This window comes from Toxotes jaculatrix, chromosome 17, assembly GCF_017976425.1.
Source record: "Toxotes jaculatrix isolate fToxJac2 chromosome 17, fToxJac2.pri, whole genome shotgun sequence".
NCBI classification, from domain to species: Eukaryota; Metazoa; Chordata; class Actinopteri; family Toxotidae; genus Toxotes; species Toxotes jaculatrix.
In genome coordinates this window covers 21784102-21810953 of record NC_054410.1, presented here as the reverse complement: position 1 = coordinate 21810953, position 26852 = coordinate 21784102, and the positions used below count along the sequence as shown (strand labels likewise).

At 42.0% G+C, this 26852-nt stretch overlaps 1 protein-coding gene across 2 annotated transcripts in view; it reads left to right on the top strand.

Moving 5' to 3' along the window:
• gabrb1 (gamma-aminobutyric acid type A receptor subunit beta1) overlaps nucleotides 1-26852 on the top strand; it is a 42337-nt gene that overhangs the window by 5390 nt on the left and 10095 nt on the right. For both annotated transcript variants that reach the window (XM_041060536.1, XM_041060537.1), the window contains 2 exons: nucleotides 18020-18240; nucleotides 25081-25163. In XM_041060536.1, coding sequence (XP_040916470.1) covers nucleotides 18020-18240; nucleotides 25081-25163 — 304 coding nt within the window. The remainder of the gene's footprint in view (nucleotides 1-18019; nucleotides 18241-25080; nucleotides 25164-26852) is intronic.

The following is a 26852-nucleotide window of genomic DNA, read 5'->3' as shown; positions in this document are numbered from 1 at the left end:
TCTTTTTCTAGTGCAATTAAAGTTTAAAAGGTGGAGAACAACAACAGAAATAATAATAAAATACTAATTACTAGTATCCTCTTTAAACACTGAAGATGAGTTTTTATCCCCGTGTCCATATGTTGTATGATTATATATCTTTAATAAAGATAAAATGACGGGAAAGACATGATAATAAATCCCGGTAGTGTGGGTGTAATGAGTCAAACTACAATTTGTGTTTTACAGTATAGACTAATACTGAGGTATGTGGGCTGTCATTTAATGTATGGCTGTTCTTCCCCTTTTTTTTTATACAACAAGAATAAGGTTGTCGTATTTTTCCCCTAATGTTGCGCAGCATTACACATTGTAGGTACCCACAAAAACACCGCTATAAATATTTTTTTGCGACTAACATACCCAGTTGTTTCTCTCCAGTAAAATTTTTATTCATACCTGGCAGCAAAATTACACTGTAAATCACAGGATGTATATTAAGTGTTAGCAAAATAGCATTCAGTCACACTTACTCATATTGAACAGCTATTAATCAGCTGCCCTCCTGTTCCTGCTGCCATTGCTTTTATTTTTGATGTGATTTGTCTTTGAAGAAATACACACCGACACTCTTCTGTCTGCCCAAGCACTGGCATCAGACTCAGTGGTTCTGGTGGAGCAGCTTCATGGCCAAAACAGATGCTTGGCTGAACCTGTGCCCCTCTTTGTTGCATTTCCTCAGCAAACGGGCTGTGTCTCATTTTTAGCTCTATGGAACTCCGATCGCATGAATGAGCTTCAGTGATGTCCCAGAGGCTGCCAGCAGACAGAGAGGAGAGAACCAAACTTACCTCAGCCCAAAATTCAACATGTGTCAGTGGAGGCCAAAATAAATGTGGCTGCTGTAGCTGGTCACAGACAACACAGGCAGGAAGTGAGGTGGCGGTAACCGAGGAGTTCACTGAACTCACTGTCATGTTCATGAAACCAGTTTGAGATGACTTTAGCTTTGTGACATGGCTCATTATCCTGCTGGAAGTAGCCATTAGAAGATGTTGAACTGTCGCCATGAAGGGATGAACATGGTCAGCAACAATACTCAGATCAGACCATGACTGATTGGTATTAAGGCCCAAAGTGAGCCAAGAAAACATTCCCCACACCATCACACCACCACCACCACCAGCCTGGACTGTTGACACAAGGCAGATTGGGCCCATGGATTCATGCTGTTGACTCTTAGTTCTGACCCTACTGTCTGCAGCCTCAGCAGAAATCCAGATCCATCAGAGCAGGCTGCGTTTTTCCAGTCTTCCTCTGTCCAGTTTTGTTGAAGCTGTGTCCACTGCAGCCTCAGATCTCTGTTCTTGGCTGACAGGACTGGAACCTGACGTGGTCTCAGCTGTTGTAGTCCATCCTCCTCAAGGTTGGACGTGTTGTTCAGTCTGAAATGCTTTTCTGTTCACCACAGTTGTACAGAGTGGTTATCTGGGTTAGCATAGCCTTTCTGTCAGCTCCAACCAGTCTGACCTCTGACCCCTGACCTCTCTCATCAATGAGGTGGTTCTGTCCTCAGAGCTGCTGCTTCACTGGATGGTTTTTGGTTTTTGGCTTCATTCTGAGTTAAACTCTAGAGACTGTTGTGTGCAAGATCAGAGTTTGCATGAATCAGTTTATTGCATAGATAAGCAGGTGTACAGGTGTTCTTAGTAAAGCGTTCAGTGAGTGTGTATGTATACACATTTGATGGGATTGTATAGCAATAGCAGGCATTGGGTTTGGATATTTCACAATGCGAAAACGTCACAGAGCTTGATACACCAGGCTGATAGAGATTATTATACAGTGTGTCACTGGGTTGATTAGTTTATGGCAACATCACAAAAAAAAAGGTGAGAAGCATTTTGGGAAAGTATAAAAAAAATTATTGGGCACAGCCAAAACTAATGGTAAGTCTTAAGCAATAAAAGTGGCCCCTTAAAGACCACAGTGTTCATTGCATTGCACAATGTGAAAACGCTGCTGGGGGGATGTCACTAGAGGAAAGGCCACAATTTCATTATAATCCAGAGGCTTTACAACCCTCGCGGTTATGGAACTGCTCAGTATTTTTTCCTGGTATCTGCCTGTTAGTTTATGATATGAAGGTGAACAGTTTATTGTGGAACAGGTTTGTCCTCAGAGCATGAGTGACTGCAGTAAGTTTCATCGCAATCCACAGCTGATAATTCTTGATTACAAGTACAAATTGTGTCACTAGAGGTTATGGAGCATACAGTGGAAAGGTCAGGGGATCACTGAAAGCATGAGAATTCATTCTCTGCAGACCACGAATATCCAGACCAGCTTTCATAGTCATCTGTCAGCTACTGTACCTATTCTGGCTCTGGCGCTGGATCGATACATGGACCAGCTTGACTTATCCCCCGTGAGTGTTTCCTATTCAGTTGTTTACATGTGGACAAAGAGTCAGGTGGAAGAGCTGACTCCGTTCACATTTCCCTGAGGACATTTCTTATGTCACGCGGGGGACAAAATAAAGTGACCTTGTCACTGATGAGAGGCCAGCAGACAGGGCCTGTGTGGTTGGAAAGCTTAACTGAACCTGTTAGTTAGTGAACAGATTACAGGGAGATTTCAGATCGTTGTCAAGCCCATACTGACCTTAGTCATCAGACATGCTGTGTTGTCAGAAGCGAGAGCAGCTGCTGAGGTAAAGAGACAGTGATGTGACACGAGGCTTCGCTGCTCGCTTACTGAGGTCCGGCTCCTTCTCTCAGCATGCAGGCTGATTGGCTGTGGCATTGTTTCTGCCTGGGTGATGCACAGCGCTCTCTGCAAGAAGGACCGCTGGACATATACATGTCTGGAGATACATTGTTATTTGTCTTATGGATGTCAAACAGTGGAGCTGCAACCATTTGCTATCCCAGCATAGACAGATTTCACAGTGAATTGTTTGATTGGTAAATGTTTTATCTTGCACATTGTATTATGCAAGAGCTGAAATGGCCCAAACGGAATGATTGGTAGAGGTACCTCTTAGAGGTGGTGATAAATAAGTGCATTGTAGTGATATTTCCTGCAGTGCTGTTGTCTTCAGTTAGTGTCACAGGTGTCTTCACTCTTCTAATCAGTCATTCAGCCTGTTTAAACAGAGAAAAGTTCCCATGGTGCTGTTCGGTATCATTGTGTTCACCACACTGAACATGAACAAGAGAAAGAAGAGAAGAGAGATATCTGAGGAGATAAGGAACAAATAACTGCCAATCATGGTCAAGGTAAAGGCTGAAAGACCACCCCCCAAGCAGCTTGATGTTCCTGTGTCCACAGCTGCAAATATCATTAGGAAGGTTAACGTCCATGGGACTGTAGCCCACCTCCCTGGAAGTGGCCACAAGAGGAAAACTGAGGCTCAGTTATGGTGTTGCTTGGCTGGTCTGGCACATGGTGCCAAGACTCTGTACAGGGCACAATAAAATCAGAAGATTATCAAGGCATTCTGGAGTGCAACATACTGCCCAGCGTCTCAGCTGCAGGTCATGGCTCCTCCTGCAGGATAATGACCCAAAACTTGTATCTCAAAGCAGCTGAGAATGGATGGGAGGGAAACACTGGAACATTCTGAAATTTACTGATATGAGTCCTGATCTTAATCCAACTGAACATCTGTGGAAAGAGCTGAATCTCTCAGTTGGAGAAGGCACCCATCAAACCTGAGAGAGGACCAACAATTTCAGCCACATCTGTACATCCTTAAGAAACTACAGGACAGAAATTAAAGTTGTTTTTTCCTTTATGATGGTAATTCTCTGCACTTTGTAGAAATATATTTGATTAAAATAGTATTAATTATGTAATCATTTCATCAATTCAAAATAGGTAAAGAACATCATACACATGCAAAAAAAAAAAAAAAGACCATGTTACCATGGAAACACAGCTGCGACTGCCTGAGGTCGTGTCCCCGACATTTGAATCCCTCACTTTGTATTATAGTGCTTAATGCTTACCTTCAACTATTGTACTGTGCCTGAATTCCAAGTGGGAACTGTAGGCTCTGTATTGCCCTCAAAAATTCCCACAATGCAACAGAATAAAGTAGAATCCATGGCAAGTACACAACTTTGTCAACATTTTATAGCAGCGAAAATGGCCCTCATATGACTCTACACCTGTCAGTATATTGTTACAGAGCATAACAATAGTTTACAAGGTGAATCTCAGTTTGCTGCTCACTATAGAATTATCTACTGAATTTTATTTTCTAGTTGTGCAGTCCAGCTAACTAGCCTAAGAGCTAAACTGAGGCCAATCACAAAATAGCCTTGCACAACTCCAGTGAATTTGTCTGAGCTCTCACCTTCTACTCTGGGGTACCACTTTCTCTAAAACTTCAGCATGGGGGTGAATTCAGGAACCTCTGTGTTATACTTTGCTGTGCATCTCCACATCAGAGTGAACTGCTCCAGTAGTTGACCCAGGTATTAGTCTCTGTCTTTCTGCAGCTCCCACCTTGCCCCACATCCAGGCCTGCCCTGAAGCACACAGTTTAAGTTGTAGATTTGTTATCACAGCGACTTCGACCATCTATTCTGACTCAGTGTGGCAGTGTGCGTTCCTTGGTTATTGATGAGCGTGTCTCTGCTATGGGTTGCTATGAGTTTTAATGACACATTGTCTCAGAGACAACGCTGTCCCCAAGGCTGCAGAAAGCTTTCTGCTGCCAAAATCAATCAATAGCATCAGCACAAGCAATAAGCAGTTCCTCAGCTGCTAATGAAAATGCCTACGTTGCCTTCAGTCCCATCAACATCTATCTGTGCATTACACTGACAGCCAACTAATACGATTACATATTTGCCAATGGATGTGATAACTTTGTCTATTAGTAGTCATTTAATCCAACTTAATAACAGTTAGCAAGTAGCATGTGAATGCTCTGGAGTGGTTTCATATCTACAGACCTACTGCAGCACATTACAGGTGTCTGATCAACAGTTATCTTGTGTTGGCTAATGTGAGAACATTAGTGTAATACTCGTATGTAGATACCTAATAAAGATCGATTTGAATTTTCTCATTGTGTGGACTTTTACAAAAAGAAATGGACAAAAGACACCCTCCCCACCAGGCTTTGTTGTGTATTTAGAGAAAGTCATGTGTTACCAGTGTAGGTCCTCCCAGTAGCTGTTATCGATCGGCCTGGCAGAGTGATGTGGCTGGCACCACCTCAGGATTAGGATTTATGAGAAGCTCTGCAGACAGTACTTCATCTCTGCACGGAGAAGATATCAAGGTGTCAGGATGTGTCCTGCTTTCCGGCAGCTCTTTCAGATCCGAGATCAACAAGGATCACTGTGGTCTGCTGCTCCACATTAGTATGGACAGTATAACTCTGTTAGAGGCCTGAAATTTAATAACTGATTAGAACTGAAGGATGTCAAGGGACATAATAATAATAATAATAATAACTAACAGGTCTACAAGCTTTTCAAACAGTAATGTAACAATAAAACAGTACAAGCTTGGTTCATTCAGATTATAAAAATATTATTTATAACTCTGGACAAACCTGTCTTCTAAAGGTTACATTTGTTCACCATAAAATGTCATGTCATCATCTGCTGCTTACCTGGGTCCAGGCTCAGGTCACGGGGGCGACTCCCAACCTGTCCACAATGCACCGAAGTCCTACGGCACCTCCCACAGGTGGTGAGCCCATGGGAGGTGGTGCCGTTCGGAGTGGGGCTTAAACCCACGACCCAGAGAGATGGAGTCTCGTGCTCTACCAACTGAGCTAACTGGGCAGCTCACTATCAAATGGTTTTACCAAATAGATTTTTACAGAGAATGTCATTGCTAACTGGATTATTTAGTAACTTTTATTAGTTACTTATTTTTTTCATAACAGTGTGATGTGACTGTAGCAGGCTTTGATTTAGTACTCTGAACTTGGTCACAGGATTGAGTTGGTTGTCGTTCACATCCACCTGTTACAAATATTATTCAAATCACAAGACAACAGATTATCTTTGAGAACAACCTCTGCAAAAGTCCTTTGTAGCCCTCAATTTACTGATCACACTTCAACTGTTTAAAACACATGATACAGACTGTAAAAAAACCCACAACATAGCAAGATTTGCAAAACATTATTTTGTTGATGACACCACAATGTGTAGTCTTACCGGTGAACAGTTTCTACAAAGTCCACAGGCTTTACAGGAAAACAGGACTGCAGTCTGAAGCTTTACCAGTATTGCAGGGTTAGACTGGCCAAGACATTTACATCCATCAGCAGGTGAATCAGCAATGATTTTTCTACAAACCGACAGACAAGGAAGAGCACACACTGTTTTTGTGTGAAACTTGTGATGCAGAATTCTCAGTAGTGTTTGACAGTGACATCCAGGGAGAGTTCGAACCTTCATCCATCCACAGAACAATGTTTAATCCATCTGTTGTGACACTGAATAAACAGCTTTTCACATGGGATGACAACAGACGTCATTTTAACTTTAACTAAGTTTTGTGAAATTTAAGAATCTGCACAGATCTCCAGATATATTACCATCCTCTCTCTTAACACGGTGATCAATATTTTTTTATTTTGACAGTGAATCCAGTGACTATGTTTTACTGGAACATAGGAGCCGCACCCAGTAACCCACAGACCTACACAGCCTCTTGTATATTATTACAGTCAGACAGTTAATTGTTGATAAAAATCACCATGAAATTGTGCTTGTTGCAAAATAGAAGGAAATCCAGAATGAACGGCTCCAAGAGGATGAGTCCTATGATGTTGGGGATTCACTGACTTTATTCTTGTGTCACCATGACGTTGACATTTTTGGCCTAGACATCCGGACAACAGTTAAAACGGACTGACGTGGAATCTCCTACAGACATTTGTGTTCCACTCAGGATAACTTGTGAGAACTTTGGAGATCCTTTAAAGGTGCCCATCAATCCCAGCAGCACTGTGATTAGCAGCTACCGCTAAACTAAAATGGCCACCATGGAAACTGTTAAATAATTTTTTTTGATGCATTGGAGCACAGTGTTAGTCAAGGCAGATCACTGAAATATAGTATATATACTATAAGATGGTTGCTGTTTGGCTTCCATCTGACTAGTAACGTCCAGTCGTATGCGTTCATGCCTTTTGCTGCTGCTTCAGCTCATTACACCACCCCGACCATTTACATTTCCCAATGTCTGCGTCATGCATACAAATAAATTGTCATTGAATTACTGTGTTTCACATATAAAAGCTTTCACTTCACCCGTGCTTTAGTTAATGCACCATAGAGGAGCTGCAGAGTTTCTCTTACATGTTGTCTTTACTTCAGTAAACTATAGCTTCCCATCTGAAGGTGTTCAAAACAAAGAGCCAAGCAGCACGTCAGGTTTTAGTTACAGCTTCAAATGTGTTAGCCAGCATTTAGTCTCCCATCTGGGACCGCCTTAGCTTTGCCCGAGCCTTTTAACAGCTCTGATTTTCACTTGTTAGCCTGTCCAGACAGATAGAGCCATTAGACGGAAGGTTAATGGAGCTCCATTTGATCACATGGTCAGAGATGGCATTTCTGAGAAGAGAGATGAAGAGCGGGGGGACTGACCCGAGCTGGGCAGCGAGGTCAGCCAGCTGGGCAGCAGTGAAATATGAGGTTGTGGACATCACGAGGCTGTGGCTGAAATATGAGCCCTGTAGGTTTTACAGTAAATGTTATCCTGCTCTCTGTGGAGATCTAACACGGTGGAGATAAATCTGCCACAACTTTACAGCTCCACTTATACATCTGAATCAAAGAGCAGCCCTGGATCCCTAGAAATCATGCTCACATTTGTCATGATCAGCCTCTTCAGTGACTCTTCTTTGGACTCTTGTTTGGTTTCTTTGTTTTTCTGTTTAGTGTTTCCTGTTTTTATTTTGAAGTTATATTCCTTGTGGCTCAGGTATGGTGTTACTTCCTGTGTTTCTCCCGCCTTTATGATCATCTGCCCTGCCCTGATGAGTTTCACCTGTTCCCAATTACCTCTGCCTGCCTTGTGTATTTAAGTCTCTGTGCTCCCTTCTTTCTTGGTCAGTTTGTCTGTGTTCATTCCCTCGTTTCACCTCCTTCATTGTTTTGTTCCTTAGTTTCTACATCTATATCTATCGAGTTTTTGTTACCTCAGTGCCTGGATTCTGTTCTGCCATCTTGTCCGCCAGCTTGACTGTAAGTTTATTAAAGAGCTGATACATGTCCTTTGACTGCCTCTAAATGTATCTGCTTCTAGGTCCAGAAATAATTGAACTGTACCAACACTGGCCATTTCAGTCCGTCATGTTTTATGTCCAGTGCCACATTCAATGTACATGCTGGAAACCGTGTGTTCTTTCAGTAGTAATGCAGTGTGGAGGTCAGGGTGGTGAAAAGGAAGTAGGAAGTCTAAGAAAACCAGCTCTTTACGCTGTATTACACTGTGTAATAGTAGTGAATGGAAATGTGCATTTATCTGTTGCTGTAATCTGGGGGTGTGGCTCTCACTCTCAGATAATCTGACATCCATCTAGGTATGGCTGTGCTGTGTGACACAACACTGATGTAGATGAATGTATGTTTCATTGCCAATTCAAAGCTACTTTAACAATGATTAGGGTGCATGTTGCTCCATTTTGCTCCATCCATACTAAAATGTTGCTGACTGCATGTTGTTCACCTCAGTTCCTGGGTCAGTGTAATCCCTCTGTATATATTCAGTGATGCTGTACAGTCTCGTGTCCCTGTAAGTAAAACAGCTCATGGCTTCTGTAACCAGTTAGAATAAGTTACACTAAGTTAGCCTTGAGCTGCTAACACTAATGTTACTCATCTTGTGTTTGCTGCTCCTCTCATCGACTTTACTGTCGATGCATGTCGCCTTCTCACAAACTTTGTGTTGTGCATCAGCACATTTCATGATACAGTTGAATGTTTAGGGCTCAGAAACGGTAGAAAGGCTGTATCCAGCACTGAACATGGTGGTCCTGACATTTCCTTCAGTTTGGGATTGTTGTGGGTTGTTTTGACGTGTAACTGGGGATTTTAGCAGGTCAGAAGGATGCATGGGAGGAGATCACAAACACCAAATATACAAACACAGACAGACTAGAAGCACAAGAGAGCACAGAGAGAGAGAGTAACTTGGAAACATCAGTTTTTGACTGCAGTACAGTGTGGTGTTTTTTTTTTTTTTTTTTTTTTCAAATTCTAGAATTGCCAGACTTTGGGTTGGATCTGTGATTGTGTGTTGATGTGGCCTTCAAGTCTTGTCTCAGTTTTACATCTTTCCTACCACAAGATGTATCTGTTAATTTATATTCCCTGCTGTTAACCCATACACATTTTACGACCACTCTGTATCACTTGGAGCATCAATCTGCTGATGGCCTTTATGGTTTCTAAGCATGTTACGCTTCTGGCCACCCCCCCTCACTGAGTGATGTCACAGGAGGTGGAAAATATCACTGGATGTGCCCTGCATTCAGACTCATTCTGTGGCTGTGTGGGTTTTTAACTAACACACCCAAAGAGCTGTATTATTAACCTTAGCTGCTATAAAGAAAATACTAAACAAAAATAGTATGAAACCAGGTCATGTAACAAATTCCTGTAATAAAATCACTGTATCACAATAACCAGGAATGATAACTTTATAACTGGCACAAAATAATATCATACAATACTTTGGTTTCAGGTTTTACTCTATGCTCAGTTAGTCCTCTTTAACAAAGCCATCACACTCTTTCTGTTCTTGTTTCTTAGGTGGTGGAGCTGTTCCTTTTGTCCTTGTGTTCCCTCCTGCCAGAACCTTGACTTGTATTGAATTGTCACTTTCTACCTGTATGTGAGCGCATGCTGGGGTTGGCATGGAAACAAGACGAGGGATGGGAGCATGCTGGTTGGTTTGGCGACAGCAAAAGGCCTGATTGGTGGCAGACAACACACACAGTGTCTGCATCTGTGTTCTTGTGGATTATTATGTCATCTGTCATTGTTCTTATTGTTATATTATCACTGAATATGAATACCCTCCTTATGAGGCAGTTAACAATAGACCTGTGTGACTTTATAATGGACACATTTTTCTGCTGAGTCAGAGGGACATTTTGTTCTATACTGATATATGACAGTTGTCAAAAGCAAACATCAGGACACCTCAAACATAGTTCTGGTCAGTGGTTAAATCCAAGTCCAAGAGTTAAAGGTATTCTCTGGGTAACCATAGCAACAGTACTGATGAATCATGTCAAACTGTAAAGTAGATTGCTGCAGCTAACTTAACTATGCTTATGGCCACAGAGGCACCTTTCAGTGACAGATTAAACACAGCCTACCTTTTTCTCCCCTTTGATAACAGTGTCTCACTTTCAGTCTCAGTGGTGCTGAGACCTCACATGCTTGTACACAAACAGTTGCTGGAGATATACGAACACTTGCATAACTGTGACAGCTCTGGTTGACTCAAGGCTTGATTCACTAATATCACATTTCATTGATGCTTTAGACCATGAGGCTAAAGTTCATGTAAAGGCTTTAAAGGACACGACACCATGCAGACAGAGGCAACTGGGAACTGACCCTCCAACCCTATAATTAACAGCCAGCCTGAGCTATAGTGACCAGCTACCACCAGCACCATCACTTGATGTTTTTCGGAGCTACTCCGAAGACAATTCCATAATCTTCATATACTATTAAACTATTCTGCTACAGTATAAAACTACAATACTGAATAGTGAACCACTGACTCTTACATTGTGCACTGGCTTCCGAACATAAAAAAAAAATGTAATTCCATTTACAAAAGTATTCAGGCCCTCAATTCAGTACCATTATGGAAGAATTTGGCAGTCTCTATAGTTTATCCCATCTTTCCTGGCAGATCCTCTCAAGCTGTGTCAGATAGAGACTGTAAATGATAAGCACACAGGTGTCTGTGCAGGCAGCTTATTACAGCCCATAGTTATGTTTTGTTAGGTGACCTCTAGTGGCTGTAGCCATTGTGACAGGAGTGAAGGAGGAAGTCAGGTAACTTAATAGGAGGATTTGTTGGTCGGACTGGATGGGAAGCTTCTGTGAACCACCATCTTCAGGTCTCTCTGCTGATGTTGTTTGGAGCAGGTTTTCTTCATGGATCTCTCTGTATTTCACTGCATTCATCCTTCCTTCATACTCTGATCTATGCCTCATCAAAAAGAATTCCTTGGCTTGGTTATTGTTCTGAAATGCAGCGTGAGTTGTGGGACACAGGTGTGCACCTTTCTAAGCTATGCCCAATCAATTCAGTTTGCCACAGGTGGACTCCAGTCAAGTTCTAGACACATCTCAAGGATGATTAAAGCGAACAGGATGCACCTGACCACAGTTTGGAGAGACACAGCAAAGAGTGTGAATATTGCTGTAAATAAGAGACTTCAGTTTTTGATTTTTCATAAATTTGAAAAAAAAAAAAAGGTCAGTTTTTGTCATTGTCTATTAACAGTAGATTGATGGACAAAAATGTTACCACTAGAGCCACAGCCATGAAACGCTGTTACTGGCATTTTTCTGTATTTTTATTAGGACAAACAAATCCTATGAAAAGAACAAAATCAAAAACGTGAGGCAGTTGCTCAATACTTTGACTTCCCATGTCCATTGATTCTTCTTCTATAGGTATTATATTATACTCTGTTATGTAGTTACATTATGTTTAAAAAGGTTTAGTCATTTTTAACAGTTGGCCACTGTATTATTTAGCAAATGTTACTCAAACACCAGAAAATAGTGCATTTGTTGGGGACTATTTTCAGTGGTGGATGAATGCTTGTTTGGGACTCTAGAGTATGTCACCCAGTGTGACTCACAGAGGTGGTTGTAATAGTTTTTGGATTAAAGAAATGGAGCACTATGGCACAGAGGAATAAGATCAGGCTTTGGAATATATGTGATTCATATTAGAAGGATCAGTTAATTGTTGGTTTAGATCTGCATATGAGATTTGTTGACATGCTGCCTTCTTCGCTGATCTCTCAAAAGCAGAGAGAACTCAAGACTGTTGTTGCTGATGGCAATCAGTCAGACCATCATCTGGTCAGAAATGGGTTGCCACAGGGGTCTATCCTCGGCCGTTGCTGTTTACACTATAAATAAATAATTGTGCTTAATTAAGGTCCTGACTCATCCAACCCATCCTACTTTAAATGGCACCCATACCACCGAGTCAGACAAATACTTAGGAATTTGGCTTGACTAGTAGACTGTCATTCAGGATTCATATTCAACATTTCAACATTCAAAGGTTAAAAATCATACTAGGCTTCTTGTATAGAATTAAAGGTCCACCTTCATGTCTGTCCTTGATGGTGGAGAAATATTCTTTACTGTCATGTTGTCCCATCAACACTCCAGCAGTTGATTTATAAAGCTCTGCTCTTCAGAACAACCTCACATCTCTTCTCTCACATAAAAACAGTAAAACTACTTAACTTTAGACATCCCTCATGTGCACGCTAACACTGGCAGAACGTGTTTCACTTATGTGCTGTGGAAATGAAACGAACTGCAAACTGCCTTCAAAGAATCTTATGTTTCCCTTGGCGATTTTAAAGCTTTAATATCTGATGTTTATTTTATGATTCTTTTTAACTGTTAGCGTCCTTGTTTCTTAGTTGCTGGTGTAGTTGTTTTGTTTCGACTTTGCTGATTGTGTTCTTGTGAATGTTTCTGGTTCTGAGGTCTCTCTTGGAAAAGAGTTCTTGATCTCAGTGAGATTGCTGGATTAAATAAAGTAGGCTTATTAGTTAGTGCTTTCTCTGTTTTGTTTGGTTTTGTTTTTAAGTTACCTTGTACTGCTGGAAACAAGGTTGATGAGAGTGCTGACACTGAACCAAAACAGTAAAGCTGGAGGCCTTACAGGCACAACAATGAGCTTGAAGAGGCTTAAAAAAAAAAAAAAAAAGCTTTGTTGCGAGGAACTGTTGGTAGAGAGTTGGTGTGTTTGTCACTGTGAGTGAACCTAGAAAAAAAACATGCAAATTAATATGCCTTTTTTTTTCTTTGTTTCTCAATAACCACTGTGTATTAATTGAAGTGAACAGTGTTCCAGTCAGTGGTCGAGCACTGCTCCGTGCAGTTTCACTTTTTCTCAGATTTGAAGTTGAAGTGGTGCTGCAAAAGGACTGCACTGCTCCACCACCCTCCACCACCTAACCCACCCCCTTTTCCTATGATGTCTTCCAGGCTGCATCCAGAGATGTGGCTGTGGATAGGGAAGAATTAGGTCAGGCAGCAAGCACACTGCAGTGGGGTTATAGCATGGCATAGGTGCCCATGTTCTGCTGCGCTGTTTGTTTGGTTTGCTGCAGTAAAATGTGGACAGAAAAAGAGACCGTACATACATAAACAAAATGAGGGAAGAAAGGGGGAGAGGTGTGCCAGCACAGAAGAGATCACCTTTCATGAATCAACACAGACTATTGGAGGGGGAGAAAAAAGGAAAACAAACCAAGGGCATTGGCTTGGCCCTGTTCTCGTGTCGGCCTGGAGAGCGGTGCAGTGCGGCTCAGCAGCAGCAGCAGTAGCAGTGAACGTCCGCCTCTCCCTGCCGCCGTGCTTTAGCACAGCGCATATGCATAACGGTATTCAGCTCACGTCGAGGCCATCGCTCTGCTGCGGAAACGCTGAGGTGCCACAGCGATGATGGTGAGGCGGGTGCTGAAGGGAACAGCTGTTTCTAATAATAGACTCTTAGAAAGTCTTCATCCCCTATGGGACTGTAACCCCCCCACCCACACACACAACACACACACACACACACACGCACACACACACAGGACTCCTTCTTATTCTGTGTTCCCAGCTTTATGAGGCAGCACTTTCTCACTGCTGCCTCATGAGAGGTGATGTCATCTCCACTTTATTATTGGCCACTAACATTTCCAGTGGCTGGCTAGTGACTCGGATGTGCTATTTCCGGACCTCTGAATCATCGCTCACATCTCTAATTTGCTTAGCAATTCAAATTTTTTAAAAACTGATTAATGAAGTGAAACAAACTGGCTGAAATTCAGGCTGAAAAACCTGTTTTTGGCGGACGCAGCCCTAATTTGAAATGGACGGGGAACCGACTTGGAGCCTGCTCTCCAGTTTTCTTAAACATCTACAGCTGAATGAGCCCAATCACACAGTTGTTAGTGGTGCCACTTTTATTTTACTTTACCAGTGGAAAAACTGCAATGCAGCTGCACAGTACATGTGCGCTACGACTGTGTCGTTCCCCAAATACAAGGCTGACAGTGACGTGTTTGCTCGAGGCTCTTTGAAGCATTTAATGGCAACCTTCTTATTAGATTTAAGACATGTGGGCCAGATGGTGGTAATGCTGGGACGGTCAAGTGGTTGCCAAGAACATGAGGAATGTCTGGTTTAAAAAAAAAAAATGTGTAGAAATATTTTTGCTTTAAATAAAGGTTTTGGACATTTGAACCTGACAATAGCTCCACAGAGGAAAAGGCTGGTTGTGAATCCAGGTGATCTTGAGTTAGAACATGTGTTTGTGAAACGCCTTCCATGATGCGAGGCACTGAATGTTCCAGTTTAAGTATTTAGCAGGTTAAAGTAGCAGCTGTGCTTGTCTCAGTGCTTTAACCACACTTGTGTATTTGTCTTTGTGTTGTTCTATGACCACAGAGGGGAAGTGCTCAGATGTGCCTTAAGTACATGCTTGCCCCCTTTTTCTGTTTTTTTTTTTTTGTTTTTTTTCTTTTTTCAGAAAGTTAGTTTCCCTCCAGGTTGTGGGGAAATGCACGCATAAGCATCTTTGCAAACTGCAACGAATGCTGGAAAAGCAGAGAGCTGTGAGTGGAATCTTAACCGTAGCCCCTGCACGTCAAATTAGCTCGACAGAAAGAGCAGTGATGCAACATGCTCATGGCAGCTTACTCCAAAGGTTACCTGAAGTCAACGGAAGAATGTTGATGAGTGGGTCATCACAACTCGTACAAAGCTTTTAGAATGACGCTGTTTTTTTCTTTTGTTTTTTTAATTTCATTTCATGTTTTAATGCCCTGTCTTTCCTTGTTTTATTACCTCTGTCACTTGTTTTCTAAGTGACTTTGAGCAGCCTCCACCGTTGCCTGTCCTGTTAGCGAATGATTAGGCTTTTTCTTGTTATTCCGTGCTTGTCCTTGTCCCTTATTCCGCCCTCAAAACCGATCAATATGCAAGTGAAGGCAGCCGAGGATCTAAGATGATGGGGTTCACAATCCAACGCTGAATCTATGTAGGTAAAAATGTAAAATGGAGTAACGCCAACAAGTTAAAATCAGTGCATCTTGTCATTAGAACATTCATAAATGTCAGTGTTGGTGGTTTGGTCCCTGGCCTCTCGTATCCATGTGCCAAAGTGTCCTTGAGCAAGACACTGAACTCCAAACTGATAAAGATGGAGATCATCTCCTTGCATAGCAGCTCTGTCACCACTGAGATAGGACAGTGAGACAGTGAGCTGAGTTAGCTTTACTTTTTTTTAGCCTATATTTCTATACATTTTGGTAGATCGGCACCATCAAAGTCTTAGAAATCTATGATTTCTAAGCAGATGTATGGATTAAACATCCATACCTACAACCTCTTATTTTTCAATTTTCTTAGCTTCAGGTTGATTTCCTTTCTAAACTGTACTGTAAGCCCATTTATGCAACTCCGCTCAGAGCTGAAAACACACTGCCACCTCCTCTGGATGTTTTTCTTTTTTTCTTCTTTTTTTTTTGGTGTTAAAAAAAGGTCCATATAGAGTTTGTATTTTCTAAAACATGCTGGAATTGAAGGTGAATCAAAGGACGATTTTCTTACAGTAAAAATATACATTATCTAACTAATGCAGCCAATTTATTATCAAATCAAGGCACTTAGACCGTGGGTCGTGTGGTGAGGCATTATAATCATTGTTAAAATGTGCAGCATATGATGTTTTAAATGAGTTTTACTTTAAAGCACAGCGCACAGCTGAGAATGGCTGGAATGAGAGAGGGTGAGCGGCGAGCCCCTGTGATTCTGAATGTATGCAGGCCGTCATAATGTGCTGTGACACAATGCATTTCACACTGTACGGTGTTATTGTTGAAATGCAGTCTGAGAGCGAGGGGACAGCAGCAGAAACACATGTTCCCTGAGGCTCAGACATCACACATCAGCTCGCACGGCAGCAAAACAAAAACCACTACAAAGAGACAATCCAGCATGTTAAAGCTCCTGAAAATCCTGTTTTTACCCCCCCCCTTTTTTTTTTTGCCTCCATGTGTGCATACACTGTGCACCCAAGGAAAAACAATTCCCTTAGTTGAATGTATAAATGCCTAAAATGACAGCGGCCGTGCAGAGGATGCCTCTTGTCTGTCAGCAGGAAAGGCAGAAGTAGTTTGACATTGTTATGGAGCCACAAAAGCTTTCAGGGAGAAGGTCAGGGTGGGTGGGTGGATGGATGAACAAAGCACAGAGAGAAATTTAGAAACCACTGTTCTCTGCTTTCATTCATAACAGTTTTTGGAAGGCGCTGGTAGAAGACGTCTGTCTGCTGATGGTGGCGTTAGGTTCAGGAAACGCTAATGTGAGTCATTATGGAAGGCAACATACAAACAGTGTTTCTAACCTGGTTTGCAGGACCTGTTTTACTAATTCAATGTAAAAGTTTTCAAAGTTTTCATTTTCATTTATTTTATTTTTATTTGGTTTAGATAATAAATAACATTACATGTTATATTCTTTGCCTGGTCATGAGAGATATGCCCAAAGTAGGTTGTGTACTTGGAAAATGAATATCAGTCATCTGCATAACCATGTTAGCATCGTCTTGTATTGAAATGCTGCTAAGAAGTGTAACAAGTGTGTGTCGAGTATTTTCCTGTGATAAACTGGTCATACAGTCTGGAATAGTGCACTTGGCAACCAAGACATCGCACACGTGTGCCCCTAAAACATAAAACACATCACAGAAATATGCACTGTGTTTTGTACCACAGTTCTACTGCATCCCATAGGCCTACTACTGCAGTACAGCCACAGGTGATGTAAATCAATACTTTGTGCTTCTATTTTTAAATGAGTCTATCAAGTGTAAAACCTGTTTGACCATGCAGTATTGACATTTTAAAAGTCACGGTAAAGAATTATTGGATGTGGTGTGATGAAGGATGAGGTGCAGGAGACAGCTGTCATTCAATTAAAAAAAAAGGAAGATGATTGACTTGACGATGAGGATGTGGAGGAGCAGCAGTGGTCCCAGTGGAGTCTGGTAAGCGGGTGGACCTGCCGGGCCTCTTGGCTGCAGCAGGAGCAGTCGCTGGGTTAAGGCTGATGTGGTGACAGGAGCCGCTGAAGGGCAGGTGAAGGAGGGAGCTCCAGCTCTCTATGGAGACTGAGCAGGCCGGTGACTGTTCCTGCTGCTTAATAAGAACTGACATTACAAAACATAATCCATCTCAGCAGTCTGTGCTGAGGCTGGGACAAGTTGTTTTTGAAAAGCAGGTACAGACTGCTGCCCCCTGACAGCCCAGACTGTGAATCCACTGCACACACACACACACACACACACACACACACACACACACACACACACACACACACACACGTTCTTACTCGCTCACACATTCTTGTGTAGCCAAACCTTGCGACCTTCTCGCTGCACAACTCTATTGATCCACAGACAGATTTTGGATGTTTGGTCCAAACTAAAACTACAAAATGAGAAATTTCACATTGGTTTTGAGAATTTTCAGATAAAATCTTAAAAAAAATTGTGACTCCACAGCAACAGTTGCAGCACTAGTGACTTGTGATTTCACTTGGACTTTACCCTTCTGTCTTGTGATGGCATGACATTCTCCCTATGCCCCAACAATAGATGAAAATTTATGTGCGCAGCTTCTCAACTGACAGTAGCAACTACAGACATTTGTCTGTCGTTGTTGTTTATGTTGTTTATGTTGCTGTGCTAACCTTCCTCTCACACCATGTCATTCCTGCAGGACTACACCATCACCATGTACTTCCAGCAGTCCTGGAGGGACAAGCGTCTCTCCTACACAGGCATTCCTCTCAACCTCACCCTGGACAACCGAGTGGCGGACCAGCTGTGGGTCCCCGACACCTACTTCATTAATGACAAGAAGTCCTTTGTCCACGGGGTGACAGTGAAGAACCGAATGATCAGACTGCACCCTGATGGAACCGTGCTCTATGGTCTCAGGTGAGAGCTGCTCCTGCTCTTTGCTTTGTAGTACTGTCATGTGTTTGGACCATTAGGTGGGAGATAAGGGAAGTAAGCATTTGTTAAAAGACATCAGTGGAAGCAGTGGCACTGATGCTATATTTTACCTCATGTTAATGTGAACATTAGATACAACAGAGAATCCAGGTCTCTGCAGGGACCTGCACAGGCCAGTTACTGGCCCAAAATGGTGTCTAGCATACATCCATATCTTATCGTGTAGAGCTGTTTTTATTGAAGACTGGCACCATTAGCAAGGCTCTCCTAACTCAGTGACAAACTCACCCCCCGTTTCCTGTACCTGCTTCACAGTTAAAGGCTCCCCTCTGGTGTGCCACTGGAAAACTTTTAATGTGAAACAACAGCAGCAGGAAATCTCATTAGCCGGAACCTAAATCAGCTCTAAATCAGAGCTGCCTGTAGGGAAGCGGTAAATAAATGGTAAAATATGGCTGATGTTTGAAAGTACAAACAGGAACGAGGGACTGAAACTGCAAACGTACTGAGAGCTGAAGACACAGAGACCTATAAAACATGTGTTTGCGGCTTGGTGCAGCTGCTTGAGGCATGTTTGGACCATTCTCAAGGCACCACGGGGTGATACAGCACCCGCTTTGGGAATCAATGAAGTAGGGCACGCTACAGTGTATCATGGGAAAGTGGCACTCATTACAGCACCTGTCAGCCAGTCACAATATAAAGCTGGAATGAAGTGTTGTAATTAATAGTAAAAGTATTGCTTTCAGTAAGTAAGAATCTGGATTAATAATTAAATGAATCGTTGTTTCACATTTTAAAGCTTATTGGCTTTTTAGCACAGATTGGCAATAATAGAGCTCTATCCCCCACATGACCTGAGTGTATGTGTTCTTCTGGTCCTATATTCCATCAGCAGCAGATCAGGATAAGACTTATGGGCCACGTTGGCATGCAAGAACACTGCAGAGTTCAGCTGGTGTTAGCTGATTAGCATGGAAACGATTCCTCGAAGGCTCCCATCAGAGGCTAAGTGTTGCTCTGTTTGCATCTACTCCGGAGCTTCGAGTGCGAAGCAGCTGGTAAATCATTTATGGAGCCTCTCTCCCGGTGTACAACACAGTGTACACACACAGCCACGCTCTCTGCAGCAGAGCTACGCTGAAGTGAGCCTCGTGGAGTTAATTGAGGAAACAGTGGGCCGGTCGCTGTCAATAATTCAGTCCTCTGAGTTCAAAGGCATTCTGGGTTTCAGAGGGAGAGGAATGATGACTTGACAGTTTTCAACTGAGAGATTTTTTTTTTTTTTTTTTTTTTTTTTAGCTTTGAGGCAAAGCAGAGCTGCACATTTTAATGAGGTGTTAACTTTGGCACGTTTGTCCTGGATCAGCATCTAATCCTGACATTTTGGAATCAGGGGAACATTCGGTGGTTATCACAGTGTTTATAGTGACACTGACCATTTGAGTGGTCGGGCGTGATTTCATGTGGACGTTCTATGTTCCCCTCATGTTCTCTTTGGTTCCCCCACACCTCGCAAAGATCAAAGATGTTGAAGCGGAGTGAGGGTGTATAAAAATGAGAAGTGCCACTAAAATTTAAAAGTTCTCGGCTAAATAATATCTAATCTATAATTCAGTGAAATTATTCTCCTCCCCTAAGATATAGAAACGTATTCTGTAAATTCAAAAACACATGAAGAGATTAGCACTTCACCCTGACGTCTAATCAAATCTTCATCTGGAAGCTTTTTAAGTGACTTTGTTACAAATTATGAGGACAGTAGGACACACTTCACGTCATAAATACCAATACTGATGTTTGTATTTCTTTGTTTGGAGTGGTAATAGATCCTGATAGTTGCTGCCCAGACAAGCTTAAAATAATCTGCAGGTTTTGGTACTTTATGCTAACGTTGCAAATTTCGGTCGCTGACTGACTGAGTGATGACGTGATGAAGTCACACCATTGGTCAGCTGGCCAATTGTAGGAGTTTATCCATTTATCGTTGCGCTTTCAACCTGAACTGGCGTGAACGGTTTCTATTACATCATCAGGGGGTGTTTACAGACGGAGTTGTCGACTTACTCTCGTACTTTTGGCAAATCTGGAACCTGTGAGTTAGCATTGAAAACACTGGATTTTAATGGAACATTGGTCTAAGCTGTTGGTCTTAGCACAGTAATGAACTCAGTCTGCATCTGTCAAACTTGCATAAGAACCAAGGATGCCCTTATCCATCACAGTGTCTCCGACATGCAGCATTTTGATTGGCTGCCAAACATGAAGAGGGTCAGGTTGATCTAACACCAGAGAGCAGAGATGGGAGCGCAGCATAGGGAGCAGTTTACCGGGGGACAGACTCAGACTTCTTTCCACTTAGGCCCAAACAGGAAGGAGCATGTTGAAGAGGACAGAGAGCAGTGGCTGGATTTGTCCAAAAACAACTCTGGATGGCCCCTGCCTTCATGGCTGAGTGAGCACAGGCCTTGTGGCTGCCCTCATCATTTCCTCGCTCGTACGAGGTAAACATGTCTCTGTGTGTCCAGAAAACCAGGGCTTCATTCCCCCCTAAGTCAGTTCACGCACGACATATCCCTTCTGCCTCGCCCCGGATCTCCTTCAGTCCCGTCTCGCTCATTTGACCCCACTCCCCTGCCCCTCTCTTCCTCCCCTGCCTTTTTTTTTTTCTTTTCGTTCCTCTGAGGAGGCTGTTTCCAAATCGAGAGGAAACATAACAGCGGTGAAAATGCAAACAGCGGGCAGCACGCTGTCAGTTCTTTTTTATGGTGATACTGTTAGCTTGATGGTACAGCATCCATTAGCATCCCTGCCTGACTGACGTTCACATGCTGCCATTTAACGTTTCCATCAAGACAGGGCATTTTAATCATGCTATTATCATATCAGCTCATGTTTTTCTCAGCAGGTCCTGGTAAACCTCCTTCTCAGGAGGATTTGAAACACGATAACGTGTCTTCCTACCTCGGGCTTTGTTTCTGAGGGAGGGCTGTTGTTACTCACACAACCACAAGCGGTCACTTGGACGGAAAACATAAATGTGGCTAGTTTAAAAGTTTGTTGTTTGTTTGTTTGTTTGTTTTAAGCTGGAAATTTCAGTAAATGTGAGGTAGCACTGGAGGTATCACATATCAGCCTGTGAAACTGACATCGTCCTTATGACTTATAGGTTATGGGCTCTGTCAGTCTCATTGCCTTGTAGATACGAGTGATCACTCTGCAGTCTGGCAGATATTCTAATGTAATAATTATTACAATCTATCCTTTAAGACAAAGAATTCATTAATCATGTGAAATCAGCACCACCACTTTGTCTTTTTCTCTCTATTCTCTGCACTGAATCATATATATATATATATATACATTTTTTTTCATCACTTTTTCTTTTTTTTCCACATTCTGAGAGAACACATCTCTTTCCTCTGCCAATTTGAGTTCAGATTTTCACAGTTTCTGAAGGAGGGAAGATTTATTTCACACTGGCATGCTGCAGAATCATTATCCCCTGCCGGCTCCCACAATTATTCATCCAGTGTGCTCACTGCTGACACAATAGCTATATTTAGGTTTTCCCCAAAATGACCTCACCGCTGACGGGCACACACACACACATGTTGGTTGTTAGTGGCTGAACACCTTGGTTTGACAAAGAAGACATATAACAGACATATAGGTGTGTTTGTCATTAGTATCCAACAACCCCCAAGCATCAGACCTGTTTATCTGTGACTGACTGCCTGTCTTTCAATACACATCCATAAAGATAGATAAACCAGTTAAGTAGCACCAAAATTTGACTATAACTCTGAGACCAAAATTCTTAAAAACTGTTTATGTTAAACAATGATTAAAATATAGTCTTGCCAGACTAACTGGCCCTCACATAGCCATTATATGATGAGTCAATGAGGGGTGATTGATCAGTTTGTGGCCTAAGAAAGAAGGAGATGAGTTCAGCTCTTTGAGTGATTTCTGCAGAAAGTTTGAAATTAATGACTTTTGTAGTATTTCTGTTCCTGGTAATATGAAAATTGAAAGTGAGCACAGCCTGAGAAAAATGGAAAAGTCTGACCTTCATGCCGTCACTAAAGGAGGTCCTGGGCCTGATTTGGCCCCCTCAGACTACTTCCTATTCCTCAAGATAAAGAGGATACTCAGTGCTCGCCATTTTGACAGTGCCGATGGTGTGACACTGTTGTGGACCACTTTCTGGAGACCAAAGGTCCACCAAAGACCAAAGGCTTCACCACTGGTGGACAAAGTGTGTAAATGAAGGAGGGGACTATGCTGAAAATCAAATGGACTAGATTTTCTAAAAGTCACTCCTTGTTAGTTACCCCTGGTATATTCAGAACTTCAACTCCTTAACTTCTTGCCATCACCATCAGCTGTCACCACTTTTATTCCACATAGAATAAGCTATAAGATGATTTGTAAAGGAGAAAGTTAGTTTACCCAGCGCATGTAAAGACTTTAAGGACATGTGTACATGTGACTTTGAGACTGACTGAATTTTGGGTTGCTTCATACGTGTAAACACAGTTGGTGAGGGTGAACTGCAGCATTCCAGCAGTCCTTGCTGACAGGTTACAGAGCTGGCACTTTTACTGTGTGTCCACGCTCTGTGCACCTGCTTTATAATTCATCCGGCGCTTCCTAATGCATTCAGCGAGTCCAAGACATGGATCGACAGTCCCAGAATATTCGGGCAAGGTAAGAAAATGATGAATATTCATGTCTTGAAGGGCTTTTTACGTCCCCCGTACGCTGCACCAGCTGAGTATGTGCGTGCAGCTTGACGCTCACTCTCAGCACAGTGATTTTTTTATTTATTTATTTATTTATTTTTTACCATTAAAGGTTTGTGCGCTTATTTTACAGCAGAGTTTCCAATAAGTGTTCAAAAAAAAAAAGTTTCATCTCAAACAAAGATGAGCTCTGCACAGCCATGATGAGGTGAAATCCATACCACTGCCACATTTAGCTCCGGGACACTCTCATTATTAAAGATGCAGGCGATACAGATACATGTAAAGTACATTTCCAAACCACCTGCTCTTCTGCCAGATAAAACCATCCACTGGACCTTGTTGTTTGAAGTGAGAAACTTTCAGCACTTATCCAGGACTCTCCATCAGTCCTGCTGCTGCTGCTGATGATAGTGGTCTGGCCTCGGGTGCGTCTGGTGCAGGAACTCATCTACTATGCGTGGATGCAGTTATGGACTGCACCTCAGTTGCTGGTAGGAGGTCAGGGTGGAACTTTTTTTGTAGTAAACCATACCAGAATCTTTCCCTAACTTTAACCAAGAGCTGGTCAGAATCAACATTTTTTTGCAACCTGCCCAATACATAATTTAACATTTCCTCATTTGCTGTTGCAAAATAGTTTGTATACAACCATTCATTTCTAGGAGACAGGGTTTGGAGCTAGGGGTGTTTTATTTATTTGTTTGTTTATTTGCTTGTTTATTTATTCATTTGTGTGCCTAATCACTGCACTGGTGCTGAGGAGATTCAATATTTTTCCAGAACTTTCCAGAACCAGGCACAGAACATACGAGACTGTCCTCCACTCGTCTGTGTGAGCAGATCATCATGCTATGTTATTTTTTTTTTCTTTTTTTATGTTTGGGACAAATGACCTTCATGGTCATTCTGGTTGGAGGACTGAAAAATATATTAATCTGTCTAATGCAGGCTGATAAAACATTAAGTGCATCTGTTACATCTTTCTAAATAGGAAGGGTCCATTTGTCCCTTTGGACACTGATTTTGATGAAATTTTATTTTAGTTCCTTTATCCTAAAGGGCTCAGACTGTTCTCACTGAGCATATAGTTTGGTACAACTTCCATGTAGCATCTTAGGCCTGCAAGGCTCATTTGTCTTGTATCCTCTAATGTCTCGGTATGATTATAACTGTATGTCAACAAGAAAATTGCATCTCCATAACCCCTGTAATAAATTTTCCCATTACAATGTGTTAAATGTGACATGCCTAAATGGTTTTTAGTGGTTAGCTGGGATGAGGTTTAATTGTGTTGTGTTGATTATGATGACTGACCCTTTCGCTACACTGCAAATACTCATAATCAGCTGTTGCGAGGCTGTAACCGGGGGCCTGCTTCGGTTCCAGGAGAGCCAACCAATGGGACCGACGCACTAAACGGCTGCAGCCTCACTCTCACCAGGAAGTGCCGGAAGAACTCGAAACATTTAAAAACACAAAATGACTCGATCATTAATTCTCTCTGTCTAAATTGCCAAACTGAAGTGTTTCCTCCTTCAGATGTAAGACTTCAAAGGGGGGAAGTCGCGGGTTTCACGCGCTTGCCTGGATTTTTGTGTTAATTCTTAATTACTCATACTTGTAATTAAGATTGAACGCGAGGCTTTTCAAAGGGAGGGGAGCTAGCAGTAGTGACTTCAGCAGTGCAAAGGCAATTATGGGAAAGAAACGGATAGTTCAGTTCCAGTCGAGGTGTAAAAGGATTTGTCTGATTGAAGGCTGAGGAGATAGGAAGTGTGCTGTGGGATGCAGCGTGTGTGTGTGTGTGTGTGTGTGTGTGTGACGGGGTAGACTGACTGTATTGTTCACTCTTTCATAAAGTCAAGTGTTTCCCCCAGGCTTCAGGAAATGAAATGTTTTCCTCTTTTTGAAACTGGAATGATGAATGCCTTATAGTGCAGACTGACTTGCCAGTTTGTGCATATAAATGAGGATTTCTGGTATAGCGGAGGTACAGAAAGGTGAGGGCACAGAGAACATCGGTGCACAAGTTAAAACAACTTTTTTTTTTTTTTTTTTTTTTTTCTTTTAGGATCACCACGACTGCTGCCTGCATGATGGACCTGCGCAGATACCCGCTGGACGAGCAGAACTGCACCTTGGAGATTGAGAGCTGTAAGTTTGTCTGTGTGTGTGCGTGAACAGTCACCAGCAGTATGTTTTGCAGAAATGTACCATCTACTTTTTAGGTTTCCGTATTTCACACCTGTGGTTTGCTTTAGTTGCTGTAGACAGCCAGTGTAAACCTGACAGTCACATGCACTGACAAGAAACTCACTCAGTGGACGGTTTTAGTGATGTCATCATGCATCATGAGGCTTCATAGACCCACAGAGGAAAATCAAATTCTGGTTTATCCTGACAGCAGGTTAACTTGCACTTTCCTGATCTTGTTATGTTTATTTTTGATATATATTTATTTATTTATCTTCTCTGGAGTCGAAATTATGAGCATTATTGATCCAGACTGAAACCTGACCTCATTTGTCAAGAATAATGAGGGGAACGGATGGAAAAAGTCTTGGAGTGTAGTATCGTGCAGGGATTGTTCCTCTGTGGATGTTATATTTCACTCACTGTTTTATTAAGGAGCTTCTGAAAAATACAACACATCCTGTTTTAACTTCTCTTTCTGATGTATCAGGGAAAATCCCTGCACTCACACATAAATACATCCCTGATACTGGGAGATTCCCTAATTCATTAACAGTTCATCAACAGCAGGTGGGTTTAATAGTACTTTAGCTTTTATTAAATTGCTGAAAATCATAAAATGGGCATAAGTTCCACTCCTGCCCAGCAGGGGGAGTTTGCCGTGACAATAGCAGGTGGGGATTCCTTCACCCAGCAAGGTAAAATAAACAGGAGACAGCATTTAAAGCAGATTTATCTGAAACCGTTCACCACTGAAATTGGCGTCAAAATTCAAATTCTGTCCCCTCTCGCCAAGAAAGATGGGTCTGGAAGCTTCTTCAATCTTTTCATCAACCCTCGCTTTTGCCAATGAGCACACCACTTCAGGCAGAACTTCAGTGCCAGGAAATAGTGTGACGAGATGTAGTGTATTAATGTGGGGAGTGGAGACACAGTGTGGGACATAGTGGACATTAGAGTCGATAGCAAAGAAGTGGATTAGACTCCGGAGCTGCTTTGAGAAGTTTCTATTGCCTGGACGTATTTTAGGGGGAGTATTCCTTTAATACGAATTCTAACAGTGCAAAACCTGGAGTGTTTACAAGTGAAGATGCTGATGTTCATATTCAGTGTTTCCACCTCCAACAAGCTTGTCTTACTCATTGACATCACACTGAAGGTTTAACCCACAGTGACACACTGTATGCTTCGCACTGATTTGTCCATTTTATTTTAATATGATTATTAATTAACACGCCGCTTAAGTACACAGACTAATCAGCCACAGTGGGGTTGTTCAGTTCCATCTAGCTTTTAATAGCTTTAAATGCTCCTCTACCACAAACCTCCACTCTGAGGTCACGCTGCACTTTATGCCAACTAATGCAAACTGGCATTTCTCATTCAGTCAGACCTGGCCGGTGTGCTTCAGCTGAATAATGGATACCACCGTCATGCATAGTTAAAGTCCTATATATATATATATATATATATATATATATATATATATATATATATATATATATATATATATATATATATATATATAGGATATATATATATATATATATATATAGACTTTAACTATGCATATATATATATAGGACTTTAACTAACACCATGTGGTGTTAACCTGGTGCCAATGGAGTCCAAGCTACTGACCATACATGT